Genomic DNA, 22,199 nt, shown 5'->3' on the forward strand with positions numbered 1-22,199 from the left:
CCCTCCGTTCCCACCCATCCACCCCACGCAGCAGGTGCCCAGAAACTGAGTATTTATGAGCACTTACTAAGCACTGAACCCTACTCTCCACGCGCTCTCATTTATTCTTAAAACATTTTGGACAGGTGTCCTCTCTTCTTTATAGCTGGATAAACTGAGGTTCAGAGATGGGCTTCGGCTAAAGTCAAGGCCGATAATTATAGGCACTAGCCTCATGAACTGGAAGTGTTTGAAAATACAGGGATGAGAAAGTGAACAAAATGAACTTCAGACCAAGGCTTCAAAAGGAACAGGTTAGGGGGGGAAGGGATCTAGGGCTACGTGAACCCTACCTGGGCCTTACCTCTATCTCCATCATAACCCAGCCCCACATCCTTTATCCTCCTCTTGGTGCTCATCTACCTTGACCTGGCCGCCACCTCTACCCTCCACCCAAACAATCCCAGACAGAAAAAAGAAGACGCCAACCAAAATCAAAAATAGTGTTATTAATTCTGGTGTCTCTGAAGCACGAAAAAAAAAAAAAGAAAGAAAGAAAAAGAAAGAAAGAAAAAAAAAAAGAAAAGAAAAAAAGAAACCACCCTTCCCACATTTCAGCCCCTGGTCCAGGCCAAGGGGCTGCCCCTGCAGGCAGTGCAGGCCCAGGGGCCAAGACAGTCCTGGCCACGGGCTCGAAACGGGACCAGCCCATGGGTTTGACTTCTAGGGCCTGGCTGGGAGGCTGCCTGCCTCAGTTTAGGGAGCCCAGGCCCTCGACTAGGGATGAGAGATCAGGGATCAAGGCCGGAGGTCTGGGCCACTTAGTTCCGGTACGCTGGCTAAGGCAGCCAGAGGTCAGGGTTCAGATGTGGAAGCCAAAGCCACTCAGTTCTGTGGTCCAGCAGAGGGCCAGAGACCAGGGATCCAAGTTACTGAATCCTAGGGCTGGGATCCAGAGGGTACCAGGCCACTCAGTACTGATGCTCCAGCAGGGGCTGGGCAGCCGGGCTCTCACGCTCCTCAGCAGGGGCAGGCCAGTCACCCAGGATCCCAGTGGGTGTGCCACTTTCAGGAGCACTGCTGTCCAAGCAAGGAATGTCCTGGGCTGCTCTGGCGGGCGAGGAGGCATTGGTGCTGATATCCGGGCTGAGGCTGAGGTCTAGGGGCGCCTAAGGGAGGGGAGAGAGGTTGGTGGGAAAGCAGACCCGAGTAGCTCAGGACCCAACCCTTCCACGGGACCCTTACCTGAGATTTGGGGGTGCCTCCTTTGGGGCTCCCTGAGGCTGGCTCTGCCTCAGATCCCCCCAGCCCCTTCCGACCCCCCAGGGTCCACTTCCCGCTGGGACCCTCAGAACTGAGGAGACCGGGGCCAGGGGTTCTTGAGGGCCGGGGACCCTCAGTGGGGGCGGGAGAAGAAGGGGTTGGTCCAGGGAGCCGAGGGGGGTGGCCACTGCAGCAGAGGAGGGGGGCGCCCGTCACCAGAGCCGCTCAGGGAAGGCCGAGGGCCCCAGCCTGGACCCGGAGGGAGGGGCTGGTCTCCACTGCCTGTGGGAGACAGATAAGAGGGTAGAGATCTCAGCTCGGCCGTCCTCCTCACCCACCAGTTCGGCCCGGCCTCGCCAGCTCACCTGCTGTGTTCTCAGGTGTGGGGTGTGCCAAGGGGGGGTTATTGCTGAGGGAGCCCAAGCCACCGCCTCCGCCACAGTCCGAGTCATCCACGTTCCCGCCACTGTTGCAGCCGGCGCCACAGCCCTTATGAAGCCTGGGATGGGGGCAGTGGGGAGGGACAGGTTGGCAGGGGGAGGGCCAGCGACCTTGCAGGCACAAGCCCCCGGCTCCAGGACAAGTCACCTAACATCTCTGAGCCCCAGCATCCTGTCTCTAACAGATTTTGCCATCTACTGTGCAGGGTCTTCTAAGAGAGGCGTTAGCAATGGCTCTTAAGGCTAAAGGCCACCTTCAACTCTGGGAGAGCAGGATGAAGTCAGGTCAGCTCTGGGACGGTGTCAGCTCTCGGGGCCCAATCCTGGCTCCAGCACTTCCTCATTCTGAGCCCTAGGAGGAAGTGGCTTCACCTCGCTGAGCCTCTGCTTCTCACTCCAGGACCTCAGCCCCACAGGCTCGGGGTGGTGTTCTGGGCTCACCTCTCCCAGCTGTGCAGAAGCCAGCGGGCAATGGCACTCAGGCTGACAGGGCCACCCCACAGTGCCCGCAGCTGGGGGTGGCTGCCGGCCAGCGAGGTGGTGAGGGGGGACACATAGATGGGGTAGCCCAGTGGCTGGTCACAGGAAGAATTGATCATGTTGCGGAGGGCCTGCTTGGCGTTCTGGATGCTACCGCGTTCGGGGTTGCGGTTGCGCAAAAACACCAGCTCCTGCTGCTGCCCGGCCCACAGGCCGCGTACACACTCGCGGTTCACCTGTGGGCGGCCACACACAAGGGTCAGGGGGTCAGTGCCAGGAAGGGGGCCGAGCGGGCACGGGGCGGGAAGGGGCATCCCCACCTTGATGACTCGGAAGCTGAGGTGGCGCCGGTTAAGCATGATGATCTTGTACTCGTCGGAGGCATCATCCAGGACGTGACGCAGAGCCAGCAGCGAGGGCGTGTTGCTGAGGATGGCGCTGCGCCAGGCTGGGTCGCCCTCGTGCGAGATGACCAGCCGCTCCTCGTTGGCTGCGATGGCGTCGTACAAGGCGGCGGGCTCCTCATACTCATCTGGGGACGTGAAGTGATCCTGCGGGGTGGACCGGAGGGCCGCGTCAGTGGCCCCGCCCTGGGGAGGGGCTTCACCCCACGCCCCGCCCTGCCTGGGGGCGTGTCCCCTACCTGGTGGAGCTTGAGGGCCATGCGAACTCCAGGCGCCACCACACGATGAAGTAGGTCCATGTCAGCAAAGACCCACTCGTCGCGTGGGGAGGTGATGCGAAAGTCCCCCTTGAACAGGGCGTGCAGGCCGTACAGGAAGGGCTCCAGGCTGTGGAAGAGAAGGCACAGGCGAGCGTGAAGGTTCCTGAGCTCTGGCTCTCCAGGCAGTGGTCAGAGCCGAGACCGCTCTTCCTGCAGGTCCTCAGTTTCCCCAGCCTGACAAGGTCCGTCTCCATCTGGGTCCTTCACAGGGTGGTGAGGAACAGCCATGATCATAACTGGGAGGTGTCTTGCCCACAGAGAGGAGCCACCCTGAAGGAAGGACTGATGTGGTTCCTGGGGGCTTCTGGCCCAGAGCTGTTCGTGGAAGGGGCAGGGGGAGCACAGGAGGCGCGGCCAGGCCTGTGGCACTCACCTGGCAGACATGCTGTGCGAGGCAGTCCCCAAGGCCCGCCGGCCCAGCACGCACAGGCCAAAACACAGTGTGACCAGCGGCGAGTTCCAATCCTGGTCCACGGGCTGCGGCACAAGGACCCCGTCCCCAGAGCCCAGCTCAGGCCAGGACAGGGAATTCGGGGCGGGGGGCAGGGCCCGGGCCAAGGGAGGCTGAGAGCAAGAGGGACTCGCACGGGGAAGGGAGAACCGGTGGGGCGAGGGAGGGAGGCAGCCCCAGGGTCGTGGTGGCCGGACCTGGCTGCGCCGGGAGGCGCAGTACTGGATCCACTCGAGGTGCACCGCGCAGAAAGAGGGCAGTGAGAGGCCGGAGAGGCGGAGGTCATAGTCCTCATCCACGCTCAGTGAGAAGGTGGGGTCCGAGTCAGCGTAGCCCGGCGCCCTCACGGGCCGCAGGGCTGCCGCGATGCCCTCGTGGCTCAGCCACGCCTCCAGCTTCGGTGAGCGGCTGACGTAGTAGATGATGCTCTAGGAGGAGAGGGCAGCCATCAGAGCCGGGGCTGGTGACTGCGGTCATGCCCTAGTCGTGGAAGAGAAAGCACCAGGATGCTCCCTGGGCCATCCACCCTCGGCCCCTCTGAGTTCCCTGAAGCCACGCGGGCAAGTGTGCCCCCCTCTCTTAGGCCAGGAAGCCCCCCTCCTTACACAGCATCGCCTGGAAGGTTCTGCCCTGTGGCAAGTGCTTGTCTGCTTGCTTCAGAAGATCCCTCATTTGAAGAGAGACTGGGGCTTAGACAGCAGACTTGCCTGAGGTTACACAGCAAAGCGGACGGAGCTAGGGGGTTCTAAACTGAACCCCCAGAACTTTCCACACCATGATGCTGTGGGATCCAAATGTCAGAGACCTTGGAAGGTCAGGCTGAGGTAGTGGGGCTGCCTGCAGGCCATGCCCGTAGGTCATGGGTCCCTTTAGGCAGGTGAGATGTGACAGCCACAGGGCTTCCACTCAGAAAAAAAGGCAAAGGCACAGTACCCTGTGCCCAAAGTCGGCGGCTCCTGTACCCCTTAAGTGAATGCTGGTTGCTGAGCAGGTGTTTGGGCAAATGGAGAAGAGCTTCTGGAAGGTAGACAGTCAGGATGGATGGGCAGTGTGCGGCTGGCAGTTGGTAACCAGCAAGGTTACAGGGATTCCATGGGCACCCTGGGATGGAGCCGATCTGGTCCTGTGCCTGGGGACAGGGTGGCCAGTCCGGGGCTGGAGAGGGTGCTGTAGCCGGCCATGAACAGAGGGCACCCAGACAGCAGGACGAGGAACGTCCAGCAGGGTGGCTCCGGTGGGGCACCCTGCCCCACACACCCGCCACCACGCCCGACTCATCCTTCCGAACTTCACCCCACACCGTCCTTGGCAGAGCACCCCCCAGGTCCTCCACAGACACCTGTACCCAGCTCTGACTGCGCCCAGCTTTGGAGGCAGCTGCATCCGTGGCAAGTCAGCTTCCCCGTGGCACATTAAACTTGGCTGGGGTGGAGCTCGTCTCAGCCTGCCAGCCCAAGCCTGGCTAGGTGCCTGGTGCACAGCCCTGAGAAGGCTGCTGTTGGCCTTGAGCTGGGTTTCCGGGAGGCAGCAGGGTGACCTCAGTAAAAGCACTTTTCTGACAATGGGGGCGGGGGGGAGAGGTGGACAGAACTGTGACCCCTGGATGACCTGAAGCTGGGAATGTCCCGGTCTGGACCACAGCCTCCTCCTAGGTGACAGTGAGAGGTGTGAGGCTCACGAGCCCTTCCTTAGAAGTGGATGGGTGGCTAGGAAAAACCACTGAAGAATTACAGTTTCTCTGACGTGTGCTGCAGAAGGGATGTCACTGGAGGCGAGAGGACAGCTGGGAGATGCAGACGCCTGGCCCAGAGATGACCTCAGGTGAGCAGGCCTATCTGGGCCCCAGGAGGCCTCCCCTCCAGACCCCGCGCCAGGAGCCCCAGGGCAGATGTTAAGAGGGCACAAGGGACTGTGGCCAGTGACCACCCTCACCCCACTCCCTCGGTTCCCTTACTCTGGAGGGTCACAAAGCTGCATCATTCCTGCCATCTCACAGAACTCCAGTAATCCCCACTTCTCAAGCGGATAAACCAGACACAGCAAAGGAGGTGACATCGCAGGCTTCCCAGAACCCAGTCCAGGGCTCCTGCTGGACCCCACACCGTGCCTCACAAACCCCACCACCCCCAGCAGGTGCTTGGCACACCCAGACTGAGACAGGGAGGCCCAGGCTTGGGTCTAAGACTGGCTCTGCCACTTTCCTCCTGATTCTGGGGCCTCAGGCTAATCGCCTCCTTCTGCGAGCCAGCTGCCATGGCCGAGACATCAGGACCTCTCTTGAAGGGTATGGTGGGCTTCAGCCAGTTTAGGAGCCTGTCCCTTGGTAAGTACCACCGCTTGGCAGCCACTTCTATGATTATCATTTAACGCCACCATTGGTAGCATTATCGTCCCTCTGTGCTGGTGGGACCTGGGCCAGGGTCCTGGTGGTCTAGAAGACTGGCCTCAGCAACTGCCCTTCCCAGGACCAGCAGCCCAGTGAGGGGACCCATGCACATACTGCCCACTTTCCCCCGATACTGCCCAAGGTGCATCTTCCAGAGGAGGGTGACAGGGAGACCCCCGCCCCCCAGTACCCTACTGCTAGAGCCACACAGGCCACTGAGGCCCCCGAGTCCTGCTGTCCGGTGATGGGTGGCACCTTGGAGGATGCTTAACCTAAGGCTTCTGCTTCCCTTGGGAAAAACAGGTTCCCAACAATCCAGAAGATGACACTCAGGACGCTCCTGGTCAGTGAGCATTTGCTAGTGGGGACCCCTGCTGCCCAGCCACCCGCCCGACATACCTTGACGTAGTAAGTGATGAGGATCTTGCGGAGGTCAAACACCTGCAGCATGGAGGCGGCGTTATTGTCGCTGATGCTATAGCCCTCCAGGACGTACTTGCTGGCCGTCACCTCCCAGGCCAGCCAGCGCTGCCCAAAGGCGGCATTGAAGGACAGGACCCGTGGCAGGTGGCCAGGCTCACAGCAGCAGCAGCCCTCATCCTCCTCCACGCCCTCCGTGATGGCCTCTACCTCGCGCTGCTGGCAGTAGGTACCTTGGGGGGGGGGGGGGGGGAGTCAGGGGGCCACCAGGACATCCCGCCTGCCTTTTCCCCAGCCAGCACCCCGGCCTTCGTCATTCCCTGCCCGGGGATGCCGTTTGAGTAAACGTTATTAAATGAACGGATCGACAAATGAACCCTTTCTCTTCCTGACTCCCAGGGGCCACAGCAAAGACCGAAGCTCAGGGGCGCCTGGGTGGCTCAGTCGGTTAAGCGGCCGACTTCGGCTCAGGTCATGATCTTGCGGTCCGTGAGTTCGAGCCCCGCATCGGGCTCTGTAATGACAGCTCAGAGCCTGGAGCCTGTTTCAGAGTCTGTGTCTCCTTCTCTCTCTGACCCTCCCCCGTTCATGCTCTGTCTCTGTCTCAAAAATAAATAAAACGTTTAAAAAAAAAAAAAAAAAAAAAAGACCGAAGCTCAGAGAAAAGCGACCTGCTCAAGTTCATGGTGCTCATGAGCTGTGCTTAGAGCCCCTCTGCACCCTCAGGGGCCTTTTCTGAAGCTGACATCCAACATGGACGTCTTCCGAGGGCAAAGAGCTAGCTCACCCACCAGGGGTCATAGGTGGCACCCAACCTGGGCCAAGCCCAAGACCACAGGGCAGGCAGTTGGGAGCGGAAGGGAGATCCCAGAGCTCCGGGCCCAAGCTTGTACGAGTACAGCCTGTTCAGTCCCTGTGGACCCAGAGTCAGGGCAGGGACACAGCTTGGCCAAAGGAGACCCTGCCGCCTCACCAGTTATACCGGGAAACCCAGGCCCGGGGAGGAAGAGTGCCTTGCTCAAGGTCACCCTGCAAACCAGGGCAGGGATGGACTAGAATCCAGCCCTCACGCGCCATGCAACGCAGCAGCCCGCGTCAGGCCCAGGCCCCGCGGCTCACCCCGGAACTCAAGGCCACGCAGCTGGAAGGTGACGAGGCCATTGCCAACCTCGATGAGGTGCACCAGGGCGTTGAGGTAGTCAGAGGCCAGGACGAAGCAGTCGCCGGGGCCGTAGTTGCCCCAGCGGCCCAGCACCAGGTCCCCACACAGCGTGTGCTGCAGCGAGCGCGTCAAGTGCTCGTAGAAGATGGAGTTGAGGTTGTTGTCGTCAGCGCCTGAGACCCAGGACAGACAGACAGATGGGCAAAATGACAAGTAAGCGAGGCTCCCTCCCCAGGGAGGCCCGGCGGCCCTAAAAGCCCCCAGATGGCCAAGTACACACCTGGGTTCCGATCTAGCTGGGTGACCAGGCGGGTGTTGGAATGATCCACACGTTTAGTGCTGTTCAGAGAGAAGGACAACACAGTTGGCTGAGAGGGTGAGGCTGCCCAGGGTTCAGACGATGATTCCCGCCAGCCCACCATCGCGTCCTCTGAGCCCACACCCCTGTTCTCTGGGCAGATGCCATGACAGCCCCACTGCACACGAGACTGAGGCTTCGGGACGTGAGGGGACTCACCTAGGACCACATGGCCAGGAAGCCCAGGGTGTGAGCCCGAGGCTCGGCCTGACTCAGGTTTTGCCCTCATCAGATCACCCATCTGAAGCCCACCGTGCCCGAGCACCTGCAACCTCGCTGTGGCACCCCCCTGCACCCCACCCCGCCTGGGCCCCGAGCTCCTCCCTTCCGGGTCCCCTCCGGGTGACCCGCCTGCTCCCGCAGTACTCACTTGTAGTCGCGCTCCCAGAACTTGAGGGGCCGCGCGTAGGACATGATGAAGACGGCACTGCCCAGCAGGGGGTTAAGTGGCGTGGAGAAGAGTGCTGAGAGCAGGGCCTGAACGAACAGCATGGCCGAGTCTGGGCGCAAGTCAAGGAGGTGGCAGGCATACAGGACCCTCCCTGACCTCCCTCACCACTCCTTGACCCCCGTCAACCTGCCCCGTGCCCCCAACCCCCCCCCATCCAAGCCACAGCCCTCCTCGCACACCCCCACCCAGGCAGCGGGCGGCAGGCTGGGTACGTGGCACGGCAAAGGGCTGGGCAAAAGCGTGGAAAGCCGAGCCCCAGGTGATCTGCCAGGGCGCGATGTAGGTCAGCACAAAACGCAGCTTGTACAGCAGGTCCCACAGCTGGCAGGGTCGGAGAGGGGAGAAGTGAAAGATACACAGGTCACTCACAGAGGTGGGGGTCTATCAAGTACCCATTCACAGCCTCGAGCCTACCCCAGTGGCTGCCCACGTGCGAGTCAAGCTCAAGATCACTCCCGGCCCTTTCTCCCTGGACCTGGCTCAAAGTATCCGTTACCGTTAGCAAACCCTCTACGGGAGCATTAGCCATCTATTTGCAGGACCACCCTGGGAGCTTCCTATTGCTGTCCCATTTCACAGATCGGAAAGGTGAGGTTCAGAAAAGGTAGGGCAGGCAAATGACTTGCTCAGGCCATCAGTCAGTGATGAGGCTGGGCCTCAACCACGATACTGAGAGTCAAGACACAGTCACAGGCCCCACCCTCAGAAGGGGATACAGTTTGGATCCCTACCACTCTGGGCCAGACCAGAAAACCAGACCAGAACACCCATGTAAAAGAAAAAGGCTCAGGGTTATGCTGGGATCTTTGCTGGGATCCCAGGGCTATGAAGGTACCACTACAGGCTTCCAGTATAGTGCCGAGGAATGGTTCTTTGTTCACAGTGATCCCCTCCCCCAACCCCTGGTCAGGGGATCCCACAGCCTGGCAGAGCAGTCTGGATATACCCAGGCCCCAGGGGCTTCTGAAACTCAGCTCTTAACTGCTCCCCAGGGCTGTGGCTGGCAGAGGGGCAGAGCTCAGAGGCTGGTATCTAGAGGACAAGGCCAAGTCTGAACTGCCTTAACTGCTTATAAGGAAAGTGACCACATACCATGATTCAGAGAACAGGCAGCCAAGTGAGACAGACCTGGATTCAAGTCCTGGCTGGCTACCAATTCTCTGGGGGACCTGAGGCAAGTCACTTTAGCCCTTTAAACCAGTTTCCTCCGTGCCCCTGGATAAACTGCTGCGAAGGCCCACGGTGGGGCTGATGTGGAACAGCAGCGGCGAGGGCCGCAGGCCCCTAGGGGAGTTCTCCCCGCCACCCCGTTCCCGCTGCACAGCCCAGAGACTGCAACATGAGCACCTCACCTTGCTGCAGAGCAGAGACATGAGGAAGTAGTCAAGCAAAAAGCCCTGGGAGAGGCGTGGGTAGTCAAAGTGGAAGAGCAGAACAGTGAAGGCCAAGGTCAGGTACTGCTGGGGCGGGCAGCAGAAGGCTGAGCGCAACAGCTTCAGCCCAGCCACGGTCATCAGCAGCGCCCGGCAGCTGTAGACGAGAAGCAGGCATCATGTGCCAGGCAGGGCTCAGGAGGCAGAAGAGATGGCTGCCCATCCCTCCCCGGCCCTGGCCTGGGCGCCGCTGGGCTGGGCCCTGCTCTTTTGGGCTGGTGACTCTCAGCCTCTGCTCTCCAAAGGGGTCGCCCTTTTTAGACACATCTGGGAGACACGTTTGTTTTCCAAGAGGCAACTGTCTCAGCAGAAAAGGTCAGAAGCCCGAATCCTGCTTTAGTTGGCTGGGCAGCGGAGGCAGGTTTTCATTCCCTCTGTGGGCTTCAGCATCCCACGTGTCACGTGGGAACGCAAGTGGTGGGATGGTGGGGGCGGGGCAGTCCTCACTAGAGGCAGAACTTGTCCGGGTGGCTGACGACAGCATGGGCGTCCACCGTGAGGGCATTGAGCACCACGGCGGGGTAGATGAGGTACTTCTCGATGCACTGCAGGCCGGCATACAGCTTCTCAAACCACATCACCTGGGCAGCGCCTGCGAGAGAAGGCAGGACTGTTGACTCTGTGTGTTCCCCTCTTACCGCAGGGCCAAGTCAGGTGCGCTCCCAGAGGGAACCTGGAGGGAGGGCAAACCAGGGGACATGGCTCTCCAGGTGCCTAGAAGCTTTGTGGCAGCTCAAATGAGGGCAATGAGGCCCGGACAGGGCACATCAGGGGCCCAGGGCACACTCTTTGCCTGTTCTGCTGTCTGAAAACAAATGGAATGAGGCCATCCAACATGCCCACTGGAGCCACGGCAGGCTGGGTGAGGCCCCTATGCGCTGTGACCTTGAGCTGCAGGGCCCTTCGTAAGGGGCCACTGCCACCTGGCTTGAGCTGATCATCGTCACGCGGGGATGGGCAAAATCTTTTATCACTGAAGTAAAACAGGGCACGTGGAACTTTGCATAACAAAACCAGATGATTAAACAGAGACTTAAAGGTGTTTTTATCACAGGGCTCAAATGAAAATCAGCCAGGCAGACCTGGTCTACTGGAAACCAATCTGTGATCCCGGATGACAGATCCCTTTAGAGCCTTGGAATTCTACTTCCTCCATCTCCTCAGAGAAAGCAAAAGAGGCGGGAAAAGGGCAGGGCAGGCAGGGTGAGAGCAAAGCAGGGGCCAAGCTGGGGCACAGCAGGCAGGAGAAGGCAGGCAGGGCCCTCGAAGGGGCTGCAGGGTCAGCGCGGTCAGGACAGCCCGGGGGGAGGCTGCCCCCTGCCGGCAGGCTGCAGGTCAACCAGGAAATCAGGGCAGGAGGGGCGGAGGGGCGGGGGCAGGCACTCACCTCGAACTTCATACTGGCTGTACTCCAACGGCTTCAGCACAGGCTGCGACAGGCAGAACCAGGGCAGCTGTTTGCGGAGCTGCGGCAGCAGGTAATGCGTGAAGAAGCCCACGGCCCCAGCCAGTGCGTACAGTACGAACCCCAGCACCGACTGCAGGAGGGAGAGGCCAGAGGCTCAGCCAAGGGGAGCAGGCCAAGGAGCCCAGGGGGCCTGGGCACGGGCTGGGCAGGGGCAGAGAAAGACACGAGGCCATGGCTGCCCAGGGCCCTCAGGTGGAGGAGGCTCCGGCAAAGACCCAGGGGACAGGGGTGGCCCATGCCACACGAACCTTCAGGGCGATGAAGACGGTGCTGGCGCTGATGGCAAAGGTGAGCACGGCGATCACCACACACATCACCAGGTCAGAGTGCAGGACCTCACGCTGCAGGGCCGGGAAACACCAGCGTGGGTGCCCGCCGCCCGGGGGGCTGACCACACCCTGTCAGCTCCCCACCCCAAGACTAGAACCCCACACTCCAGCCCCTCACCACCGACTGGCGCATCTTGTCTGGCAGTGGGTCTGGGGGCTCGGCCCGAGCCGTCTCCAAGCTCCGCTCCTCCAGCTCGGGGAAGAGCTTGCTCCGAATCAGAGACCTGGGGTGGGTGAGAAGAGGCAGAGGCCCGGGTCTGCAGAGGCCACGCTCCTGCCGCAGGCACCAGGGTCGGTTGGGGCCAGGCACGTGCACGGAACCCCCCCGCCCCCGCAACCCTTGCCATGCACGGACACACACGCAGACACACACATGCGCACGGACAGGCACGTGCAGGCACCCACCAGAGCACGGTGGGGTCACTGCTCTGACGGCTCAGGTGGTAGGACAGGGCCACCAGGAGGCCACAGAAGACCGAGAAGAGGACAGGGACGTGCTGCTCCGGCCAAGGAGTCTGGGGAGAGAACCCATGCTGGTCAGGGGAGGCAGGGTAAGCGTGGGAGGGGAGGGGAGGATCCACCGCCCCCTCCCCCTGCCCCGGGAGAAGCCACCGCTGAGCCCAATTCACAGTCCTGCCCCGACAACACCCCTGGGCCTCAGCATGCCCCCCACCCCACAGGTCATCCCTACCTTGATGGCCCCAAGGCAGAAGCCGTAGAGCAGGGCAGCAGCCAACAGGCTGCGGGAGAGGCTAAAGACGGCAGTGAGCGGGCTGGTGGCGGCTGTCAGGTGAGAAACAGCAGGTAAGGCCCGACTGCTACCTGCTGCTGCCCCACCTCACCCGCACCCCACTGCCCCTCGATTCTCACAGGCTAACCTCCCTGGGACCCATCACTAGCCCATTGTTCTCTGCTCCTCGAGCCCTGAGAGGCCTTCAGGGCTTCTGGCGTTCTTGGGTTTAAACCACTTGTTTGGGGAGGGGAGGAAGCAGGGGGAGGTGACGGGCTCTTGATCCACACCTACAGATACCCACAGTATAGACACAGGAGAAGACTCAGCAAAAGGCTGGAGCCACACACCCAACCCAAGGCCCCTCCTGGGCCCCACACTGCCTCCCGACACGCAAGCCACCTATGGGCCCCCTACCTGTACCCCCAAAGCCGTGCATATCTATCTGCTCCAGCAGGTACATGAGGCAAGTGTTGACCTGGGGCAGGAGGCCCAGGAGGAAGACGAACGGGAAGCACAAGGTGAACACTGCCAGGGAGGGAAAGCAAAGGCCCGGCCAGTCAGCCTGCAGGCCACCCCTTGGCCCACCGTTGGGGCCTCACTCCCCTGAGTCACCTCAAGGCTGCCCAATCTCACCAGTGGCCACGTCCCGGGCACAGAAGAAGAAGGAGGCGGAGAAGAGCGTGAGGCCGTACAGGGAGACGGGTGGGAAGGGCTGAGCTGAGCCCAGGGCGTCCAGCAGCCAGATGAGCAGACAGCAGATACAGAAGTAGACGGGCCGGCTATATGCGATCACCCAGTTGTGGCCCTGGGGAGTGGGACCGTGAGGGGCCAGGCCTCCCCCACTGACCACCCCGCACACATGTGCGCACACACACGCACATGCTCACGTGCCCTACCCGTGGCCCTGGATCTAAGACAGAAAGCCTGGCAGGGTGAGGGCAGCAGGACTGAGAATCTGAGGCCATACGGGTGGTGAGGGAGCCCTGCCCCTCCCAGACCCCTGCACACCTGGTCTCAGCCCCTGCCAGCCCCAAATTTGAGCACCCTCGGGAAAGCACTCTACTCACGTGCATGGGAGATGCCGCATCAGGCTGGACACTCTGGAAAAAGACAGGAGCTACATTCGCAACAGAAGCCAGAGCCCAGGACCCGCTTGGTTCCACCACTGGCTGTCAGGAGTAACCAGGGCAGGATCCTAAACTGTCCTGAGCCTTGGTTCTCTCATTTGTAAGGCAAGGGGCTGGTTACAGGGAATCTCAAGCGTCTTATCTGCTTTCCAGCTCACACCCCTCAAAATGGATTATGGGAAAGGAGGCATGTGGAAAGAGGTGGGGTGGTGGGGGGGGGGCGGGGGAAGGGAGGTGGCCCGGGGAGTAAGGACTGACCTTCAGCAGGGAATACTGGCAGGAGGCAATGACCAAGCAGAACTGGAAGACCCAGATATCCGTGAAGAAGCCCTTAAGCAGCAGCAGGTAGCCCAAGAAGGCAACGAGGCTGCTCAGGCCTACGCCGAGTATGTTCTCCACCAGCCCCCGAGTCCTGGAGAGACAGCAAGGTCAGGGCACACCCAACTCCTTACCGGCTAGGGGGGCAAAAGTGGGTGGAGCACAGAGGACAGGACCCAGCCACAAAGGCCCACGTTTGTGCCTGTGCCCGCGCCACCCCCTCATCCTCTGAATGTCGGAATCTATACCTCTCAGGGATGGAGGCCAGTTCGCACCTCTTCTAGGAAGCCACCCCGTTGCTAACCTGAATCCCAATCTCCGTCCCTTCTAGACCCTGTAGGCTCCAAGTGCCACCGCTCCGGGGACTGCCTGTCTCTAGCCTACGCGTGCCATGCACACAGGCAGTGCCCCACAAACACTGGCTGCAGTGCCGGGAGGAAATCCAGACCATGGAAGCCAGGACACGGGCTCTTAGGCCCAAGTCATCCATGCAGACAAGAGAAGTCACTTGACTTCTCTATCTGACTTCCTGGGCCTCAGTTACCCCCGAGAAATGGGAAAGCTGAGACAAAGAGTTTGCGAGCTTTTTTTAGACCGTGGGCCTCTATTCAATAAAATCTAAAATAGAAACAGATATAAACAAGAGACCGGACAAGAATGGTTTGTCTTGAGTGGAGCTTTGGGACAGAGGAGTAACTAAAGCACCATCCGCTTGGCCACCCCTTCACCCCTTCACGCTCCAAAAGGACCTAGATGAACCCCACTCCAGCCCTTGACACACCTTCAGTGACCCCCAGCAACGGTTAGGCTTCCTGCTGCCGTGATGGCCTCCATATGTTTATAGGGTTCAGAAGGCCGGGGGGCCTGGGGCCGGGGGCCGAGGCGGGTGGGCACTCACCGGTCCAGGAGGGCCAGGAGGGCCAGCCGCTCATAGCGCACAGACGTCCAGCGGCCAGGAAGAAGCCAGTACTTGTAGCTGTGCTGGGCACGAGGTGGTGCCTCCTCCATCAGCGTCTGCTCCTGGGATTCGTGCAGGGAGTCCTGGTCCAGCAGGTCAAACTGCGGTCCCCACAGCCGCAGCCATCAGCCCCTCGCCCCCCACACGGTCCACTGCCACCATCCCCCTGCCCGGTGCACACTGGCTGGTCAGCCGTTTCCTCCAGCACAGAGTCCCCGCCATCGAGCAGCCCTGTGGCCTGTCCTGACGCTCCATCACAAAGGCCCGATCCTCTCTCCGGGTTCCTAGGACTCAATGGCTCAATGGCTGCTGGGGACCCGCCGGGGCTGCTGCGGGCCACAGTCACCAGTACCGTCCGTGTCTGTCTTCCCCGCTCAGGCAGCCTCTCCCACCTCTTCCTGGGCTCGGTGAAATCCACATTTGGGACGCAGTGCAATGCTACCCTCCTCCTGAACAGAGCCATCAGGCTCACTCTGACCATCCTATCCCAGAGCACACAGGGAACCGGCCCTGATGACAGGCCTGGGTGCCAATGCCAGTACTGTGAGGCCCCGGGCAAATACCTAATCTCTTTGGATTTCTTGCATCTTTCGTTCAACACATACTCATGGGGCACAACTATAGGCCTCGCCCTGGGCCTTAGGGATACAATGCAGAGCCAAAGATGCACAGCCCCTGCCTCTGGATGTGGCCATCAGCTGTCTCAGGACCGTGGTGCCTATCCCGTGTGACAAGTAAGGAGAATAAATGCACCAGAAAGGGACACGTGGGGCTTCTGGGCACTGCATATGCTGTCTGTGACCCTGAGTGTCAGATGAGTGGGTGCTCCTTTCACGACTGTTCTCTAAACTCTGACTCTGGCTTTGAAGCATCTTTAATGCTTCTGCCATTATTAGACAGATCCTGTAAACTGTTGTCCAAACCGGGGTACTTGTGGGAGTGAGATGGGAGCCCGTGAATAACCCCGCTAAGGCAACAAGCATGAACAGAGTGCCCCGTGCTATGCGGTGCACCTGGGCCCAGCACAGGGAGCAGCACAGCCAAGTACGTGGAAGAAAGCGCCTCTTCCACAGGTATCACTGTCGACACTCGTCATCCCCACTTAGTGGGGGCCCCTCTGGGATAAAGGAGATACCCTAGACACGCCTGTTGAATAAGCAAATAAACAACTCCTTGGGCCCCAGAGATCCAGAGAGCCTGCACGCCCAGTGTCAGCCATCAAAGGTCAGGACGGACACCTCAGGGCCTCCGGGAGCCCTTACTTGGAACGGCTCGTCCCTCCTGGTACCTGGGCAAGTGCTCAGTGACCTGCCCCCCCCCCCCCCTGCCCCTCCCGCAGGTCCTTCCCTGACCGCTGGCTCCTCACCTCTGGGATCTCCAGGGGCACGCGGCGCACCTGCATACCCTGCAGAACCACTGGCCTTGGCTGCAGCAGGTTCAGGCCACCTGCCGCCTCAGGGACATCAGCCGAATGGAAACTGGAGGAGTGTGAGTGGCGGTCCCTGTGGGAACAGCAGCCATGAAGGTTAGGCCACTGGAGAGCCCTGGGACAGCGGGGGCATTGAGGCCAAAGTCAGGCCACAACTGGGGCCTTGCAACAGGGGGTTGCTCAGATACAGAATACAGGAAACAGGTGGCAGAAAGATCTCCCTCCCAGGCCCTGGTTCCTAGAAGCCTCCTGCCTAGAGATGTCGTGTTCCTACAGCGTAAGCACCCCTACAGGCCTGCCCTTTGCCACTCTCCACCCTCTTCTCCTAGAGATTCTGAGCTGCCCCTGCCCCAGCCCAGGGAAGAGAGAATATCCCTAGAAACATCGGCCCAACAGGCTGCCGGCCGGGCGAGCCCAAGCTTGGAGACTCACCAAGCTCCATTGGCTGCCTGCTCCCCCTGTTGCCCCACAGGGTTCTCGTAGCCGCCTCCAGCCAGGCCAAAGGTATAGGAACGCCGCACGCCTGGGGCAAGGGTATGGGACACAAGGCAGCAGATCAGGGACAGGAGCACCCAGGCCTGACCCACGTGGACCGTCATGCAAGGAAGAACCGCGTGCTACATCCTCCTGGGTGGCAGCCCAGCCCCTAGGGACCATGAGCTGGAGAGGAGAGAGACCGCGGGTCAGCTCGCCCTGGGTTTGGGATTCTCTCCCGCCACTTGCTCAGCTGTGACTTCAGTCTGTGTCTCAGCCTCCTTAGCAGCAGGGCAAGGATTACGAGGCTACCCCGTGCCTCGGGGCGGCTGCAAGTCTGAGGTCAGGCAGCACGGGTAAAGCGGTCGGTCGCCACGGGGCTGAGGGCGCGGTACGTGCCCGACAGAGCAAGCGCTGCTGCGAGGACTACGAAAACCCCCGCGTGAGGGCCAGGGGGTGTGGGGTCAGCCGGGCTCAGGGGCTCGGCCGCTGGACTCGGGGGAGGGGCTCACCGCTCTCGTCGTAGAAGTAGTGCACGGCGCCCTCGGAGGTGTCATCAAAGGTGCAGGCCTCGTGAACGGTGGCGCCGGCCCGGGTGAGCAGCAGCGAGGAAGCAAAGTGCAGGGCGGAGGGCAGCGTCAGCGCCCGGGAGTGAGAGGCGGCCCGGCCCCGCTGAGCTTCCTGCAGGCTGCTGAAGGGGGGGGTCGGCCCACGGGTCAGCGCCACTTAGAGCCACGGGCCCCCACCGCCCCTCCAACCAGCCAGCAGGGGCTCACCTGGGCGGCGAGCCCATAACAGAGGCTGGAGGGGTGGGGTTGCTTCCCGCATTGTGGCGCCTGCGGATCGCCTGAGTGCGCCTCACACTGCTTGTGCGGTCCCGCTTGCCGGTCTCCTCGGCCGCTGCCCAGAGAGAGGCCCCAAGCGTAAGCGACACGGGCTTGGACACGTTGGGGGGGCGTGCGGGGCGGGGGGGCGGGGGAGCAGGCAGCAGCTGCTCCTGCACGGAGCTAAGTGTCAGGCCTCATTCAACTCCGTCCTGCCTCTGGGGCCTAGCCAGGTCACCTAACCACACTTGTGCCTCAGTTTCCACGCTTGGAAATGAAGATAGGACCTTGCCCTGCCCCACTGGCGGCCCAGGACAACGAATGCAGATGCTGAGGATCCTCGACGGCCGGAGGCTTTGTACTGACTGCCAAGATCTGGAGCCAGGTGTCTGAGGTCTCTCGGCCCTGCTCAGCTGAGGGGTTCAGCAGACGCCTCTCACTCACTCAGTCCACCTCCACCGGCTCCCTGAGACAGAGGCTGAGCTGACTCTGACCAGCTCCTCTGCAGCCTGGCCCTTGTCCAAACCCAAGCCCGTAGCTAGCTCGTCTCCCCACCCCACCCCCAGCAGAGCGGGCACTCACCTCCCCCCACAGCACCTTCCTCTTGCAGCTCCCCCCGCCAGCCGGGCTGGTTGGCGGCAGGTCCCCTGTGGGCCTCAGCAGGCAGCAGAGCGGGCTCCCCAGCAGCCAGCTCCACCCCCGCCTGGGCCTCCAGCTCAGCCTTGGAGCCAGCCAGGGGGGCCCTGAGGACATCGCCCCCTGCCCCATCCATGCTCAGCACTCGGGCATGCGTTTTGGCGCTGGCGGTACTAGGCGTCCGCTGGGTCCCATAGGGCCGCTTGGGGGGCACAGCCGTCCCCTCCTCAGCCCCATGGGGGGCCCGTCGCTTCCGGGGTCTCCCTGCTGCGCCACGGGAGCTCTCGGGGGAATAGCAGGAAGTAGAAGAAGAGCTGTCGGTACTGTAGCGGCGCTGAGATCGGAGGCTGGAGGCCGGGCTCAGTTCGCTGCCCTCGCTGGTGTCTTCGTCCTCAAAGAAGCCCCCGCCTTCAAGAAGGGGCCGCCGAGGGGCACGGCCAGGTGGGGAGTGTCTTCGCATGGGTGGCCGCCGTTTGCTGGGCCGCAACAAGGCCAAGTCCTTGGGCCGCACGACCAGGAGCGGCTCGGCTGGGCCCGGTGGCGTCCCTGCTCCTATGACCGTGTCAAAGGAACGCAGGGTGTCATCTGAGGGGACTCCAGCATCTGGTGACGCAGGCAGCTCAGCCTCAGAGGGTGGGTCTGTGTCGCTGCCCTCCGGGGCTTGCCCCCCAGGGGGGCTGTCCAGGTGGGTGGAGTTGGTTTTCTCACTCTTGAAGCTGCTCAGCGTCTCCCTGTCAGTGCCACTGAAGCAGGAATCCGAGGAGCCGGCTTTCTGGGGTGTGGGCTCCCCAGAGCCCCGCCTGTCCAGGGGCTGGTAGCCGCCTGCCGCCCGGCGTTGTTCCCGTCGACTGCTGGTCCTCACCAGGGCCCGGTCAGGCCGGGTCAGGGTCAGGAAGCTCTTGCTCAGCTCCTGGCTGAGGCTCCCCTTCAGAAGGGGGCTCATGGGAGTATCGGCCACACTGCTCCCCCTCCAGGGGGCTCCATCCCCAGCCAGGGGAGAACGTTCTGAAGAGTCTGTGCTGGGGAGAGAGGGGTCTGGGGCAGCCCCCGGGGGTGTCTGGGGAAGGTCTCCAACTATCAGAGAAAAGGAAGACAGAAAGTGAGGGAGGGGCATGTTGCAAAAGGAACCGGTCGCTAAGAGGGTCCTCAGGCCGCTGCTTCCCCAGAGCCCAGCGGGGGCAGGACAATGAGGAGGCCCCAACCTGAAGGACAAAGAGAGCCCCGGAGCAACAAAACTTGGGGTGACTCAAAGACAAGTCAGCTCGTCCTCCCCCCGCTGCCAAGTCCCTGCCCTATCATGCCCACTCACTCAGTTTCTCCTGTGAGCTTAACTTCAGCATCTCTCGATCAGCCGAGGTCACGATCACGTTGTTGCTGCCCTGCTCCCGAACCAGCTCCTTGATGTCTGCGACCATGGCCCCACAGGTGTCAGCAGGACTTCAAGGCACCGGTGTGCCATCCCGTTCCACACCACCAAACTCAGCCCTGAGCAGGAGCCACCTACCTCTGAGGGGCCCGGAGTCCTCCATCCGGGGCAGCAGCTCCTAGGCACACAGACAAACAAATGAAGAAACATGCCGGGTAAAACGAAGGTTCAGGACATACCCACAGTGGGGTTGGGCTCCCAAGAGAGAAGTGGGACAGACTGACGCTAAGGACCACTCACCGAGACCTGATTGAAGCCAAACACGGAATGCTGGGAGCTACAGCGTACCGGCGGTGTAGAACTCACTTTCCGAAACACTGTCATCTCCACTCCGGGGTCCCTAGCAGAGGAGAAAAACATCAGCTTTCGGCTGACCTCCCCTCTTCCCATTGTACTTCCTCCACCATCCCCGGCACTCCTCTCTTCTCCAGGGTCCTCTCGAAGGTCTGGGGCTGACCGCAGAGCTAGCACTCAACTGCTCACGCAGCCAATGTCCCCTAAGCCCCCAAACCTTAAGGCCAGGCACCAGGACCCCTCAATTCCCAACGCAACCCCTACCCCACCAACCTGGGCAAACTGCTGTCCCCCTGTGCAGGCTCTTCTTCCGGCTCCCCCATGGTAGAGTTGCGCTTCTCCACGATCTCGCCCTGGTCGAACATAGCATGCAGCCGATAGTTCACAGTCTTGATAGTAGCGAACATGACAGCCACCACAAGGCAGTACACACCGGCCACCATCAAGCTGGGGGGCAGGACCTGGAGATGGCAGCAAGTCAGGCTCCTCTTTATACAGCCCCGGCCCCATGGGGCAGGCCTACCGCCACAGTCAGAGCCGGGATTCACAAATTCACAAGACTTCATCGCCCATCCCTTGCTGGTACCGAGACCTTGTCGAGAAGCTCGGTCCTCTAACCGGAGTCAGATTAAGTGAGGGGCTCAAGGTCACCCAGCCCAACAAAAGAATACTTTGGCCACTCTTCCACCTACCCCAAACGCTGCAGTGAATCCTCTCCACACCCCAAGTGCCCAAGGCACAGCCCGGAATCCCTACCAGGTTGGCACCCCTCCCTGACATCCACCCTCCCTTTCCCCGCGAGAGTCACAGGTGGCGGCAGCATCTCACCATGTACAGCAAGAAGGGAAAGGTGAGCAGGAAGATCCAGACATAAAGGTGGAAGCAGTTGGAGAAGGTGCTCTGGTGCGGGTCGAAGAACCAACCGCCGGTGAGCGAGGCCCACACCCCCTGGCGCAGGATCTGCAATACCTGCGACCCCATGGCCCCGCCGCTGATGCGCGCGCCCCCCTCCCGGGACCCTCATGGGGGCGGCCGCCGGCCCATGCCCCGCCTGGCGCCCGAGGGCCCCGGGGCCCGGCCTCGAGCTCACGCCATGGCCTCCCCCAGCGGGGGAGAGGGGTCGCCCGGGCAAGGGGGCGGGCAGGGGGCGGGGCCGGCCGGAGCAGTCAGCGGAGCGAGGCCTGGGCGCGGGGGTGGAGCCTCATCAGGGGCGGGGTCCAGGCCCCCACCCCCGGCCCAGAACTGTTCCGAGGGGCCGATCCGGTAGGCAGGCGCGGGGCACGGGCCGGGCACCCGTCGGCGGCATCCAGAGATGGGCGTGGAGTGGGTGCTCCGGGGGTGCAGACGACGGCTCCCTCGGCTCTGGCCCGGGGAGAGCCCCGGGACCCTGAGGTCCACTTCCGGGGTTACAGGTCACTCTCTTCGGGCTCCGCGCTCGCCCGGCTACTGCAGGAGCCGGCCCAAGGGGGAGGCCGGAAGGAACCGCGAGCCGCCAGCCAACAGTGGCGCATGCGTGCGACGGGCCTAGTTGAGACCCGGAAAAGGAAAACCTGACGGCAGGAAACCCGACGCACGCGCAGGAAGGTAGTGGAGCGCTAAGAAGCGGCGGAGCCCTTTGGGCGTGCGCAGAGTCCAGGTCTAAAAGAGCTCAAAAGTGGTAGCGCTCGAGCGCATGCGCACACCTAGGCGTTGTCAACACAGTAGACACCACTGGGCGGAACCGAAGGGTTAGTTGATGAGTGGCCACTGGGTGACGGCGGAATTAATTGGCACAAAACTCTCCCAGTGAGTTACAGGAGGCGGGGTGGAGGCGTGGACTCCCCAGGGCTACAGGGACAGCTCTGCACCACCAAAGCACGCCCCTCTCGGTCCGCCCCTTTTAGTGCTGGACCTCAAACCGGCACTCTCGCCCTAAGCGGTGTCTACTTCCGGGTCAGAGCTCAGATTTAGCGGTTGGAGAGTAACCTTACAGAACAGGCATGAGTAATAGAAATAGGATAACGTCGTTTTTCTTAAAGAGACAGGCGCAAGGCAATTGGAGTCCATCCAGCGGCTGTGAGGGCGATTTAGCTATTCTGAATCCAATCGCTGGGCGAAATTCTGGAAGACAGCCTCAGGTTTCAGCCCACTGGGGAAGGGGCCTGAAGAACCGGATTGTTTTCCAGGTGAGGAGCAGAGGACACCTTAGACAACCCGTTCCAAGAGCTTGAGGTGCAGCCAGTCCCGTCCTCCAACCTTGCCCACTCTCATCCCAAACTAGCTCTACAAAGCAGAGTTTCTGGTCTCTGTTTCAGCTATGAAGGGAATGAGGCGAAGAGAAGATGAGTCACACAGTCCTTCAACTTCGGAGCCAAGACTAGACTCGGCTTTGCCCCACTCCCAAGCCAGGTTCTTTACCCCGTTTTGCTGATGCGGATGCAGAGGGGATGGCCTGTCCTTAGCAAAGACCAACCTTGACCCTGAACCTCCTGCGATGGGCGGTCGGGACTACCCATCCCCTCATTGCCCGCCTACCCGGGAACTCCCGGGACCTGCTCCGGCAGCCTCTGGGAGGGGAGCAGGGCTACCCGCCCGCGTCATCTGATGCTGTTTCCTGCAGGAGGGAGAAGAGCGGAAAAAAGTGAAACTCCACCCTC

General features: G+C 61.5%; 1 protein-coding gene across 1 annotated transcript; it reads right to left on the reverse strand.

Annotated features, from left to right (window-relative positions):
• Positions 1–86: 86 nt before the first annotated feature.
• Positions 87–21,053, reverse strand: PCNX3 (pecanex 3). Its single transcript, XM_019414985.2, is given in 36 exon segments — positions 87–1,148; positions 1,225–1,422; positions 1,424–1,524; positions 1,608–1,741; positions 2,124–2,398; positions 2,483–2,713; positions 2,806–2,953; positions 3,260–3,363; positions 3,535–3,765; positions 6,123–6,376; positions 7,263–7,478; positions 7,586–7,644; positions 8,034–8,163; positions 8,327–8,435; positions 9,467–9,644; positions 9,995–10,139; positions 10,935–11,085; positions 11,264–11,356; positions 11,463–11,568; positions 11,750–11,859; positions 12,036–12,127; positions 12,492–12,602; positions 12,711–12,882; positions 13,145–13,177; positions 13,463–13,616; positions 14,421–14,542; positions 15,847–15,982; positions 16,342–16,432; positions 16,896–17,074; positions 17,160–17,283; positions 17,790–18,917; positions 19,153–19,248; positions 19,348–19,387; positions 19,510–19,609; positions 19,837–20,024; positions 20,392–21,053. Coding segments are annotated over 36 exon segments (6,090 nt in total). The 5' UTR covers positions 20,545–21,053; the 3' UTR covers positions 87–950.
• Positions 21,054–22,199: the final 1,146 nt, after the last annotated feature.

The sequence above is a fragment of the Panthera pardus genome, unplaced genomic scaffold, assembly GCF_024362965.1.
Source record: "Panthera pardus isolate Hobbes unplaced genomic scaffold, ASM2436296v1 HiC_scaffold_12, whole genome shotgun sequence".
Taxonomy (NCBI): Eukaryota; Metazoa; Chordata; class Mammalia; order Carnivora; family Felidae; genus Panthera; species Panthera pardus.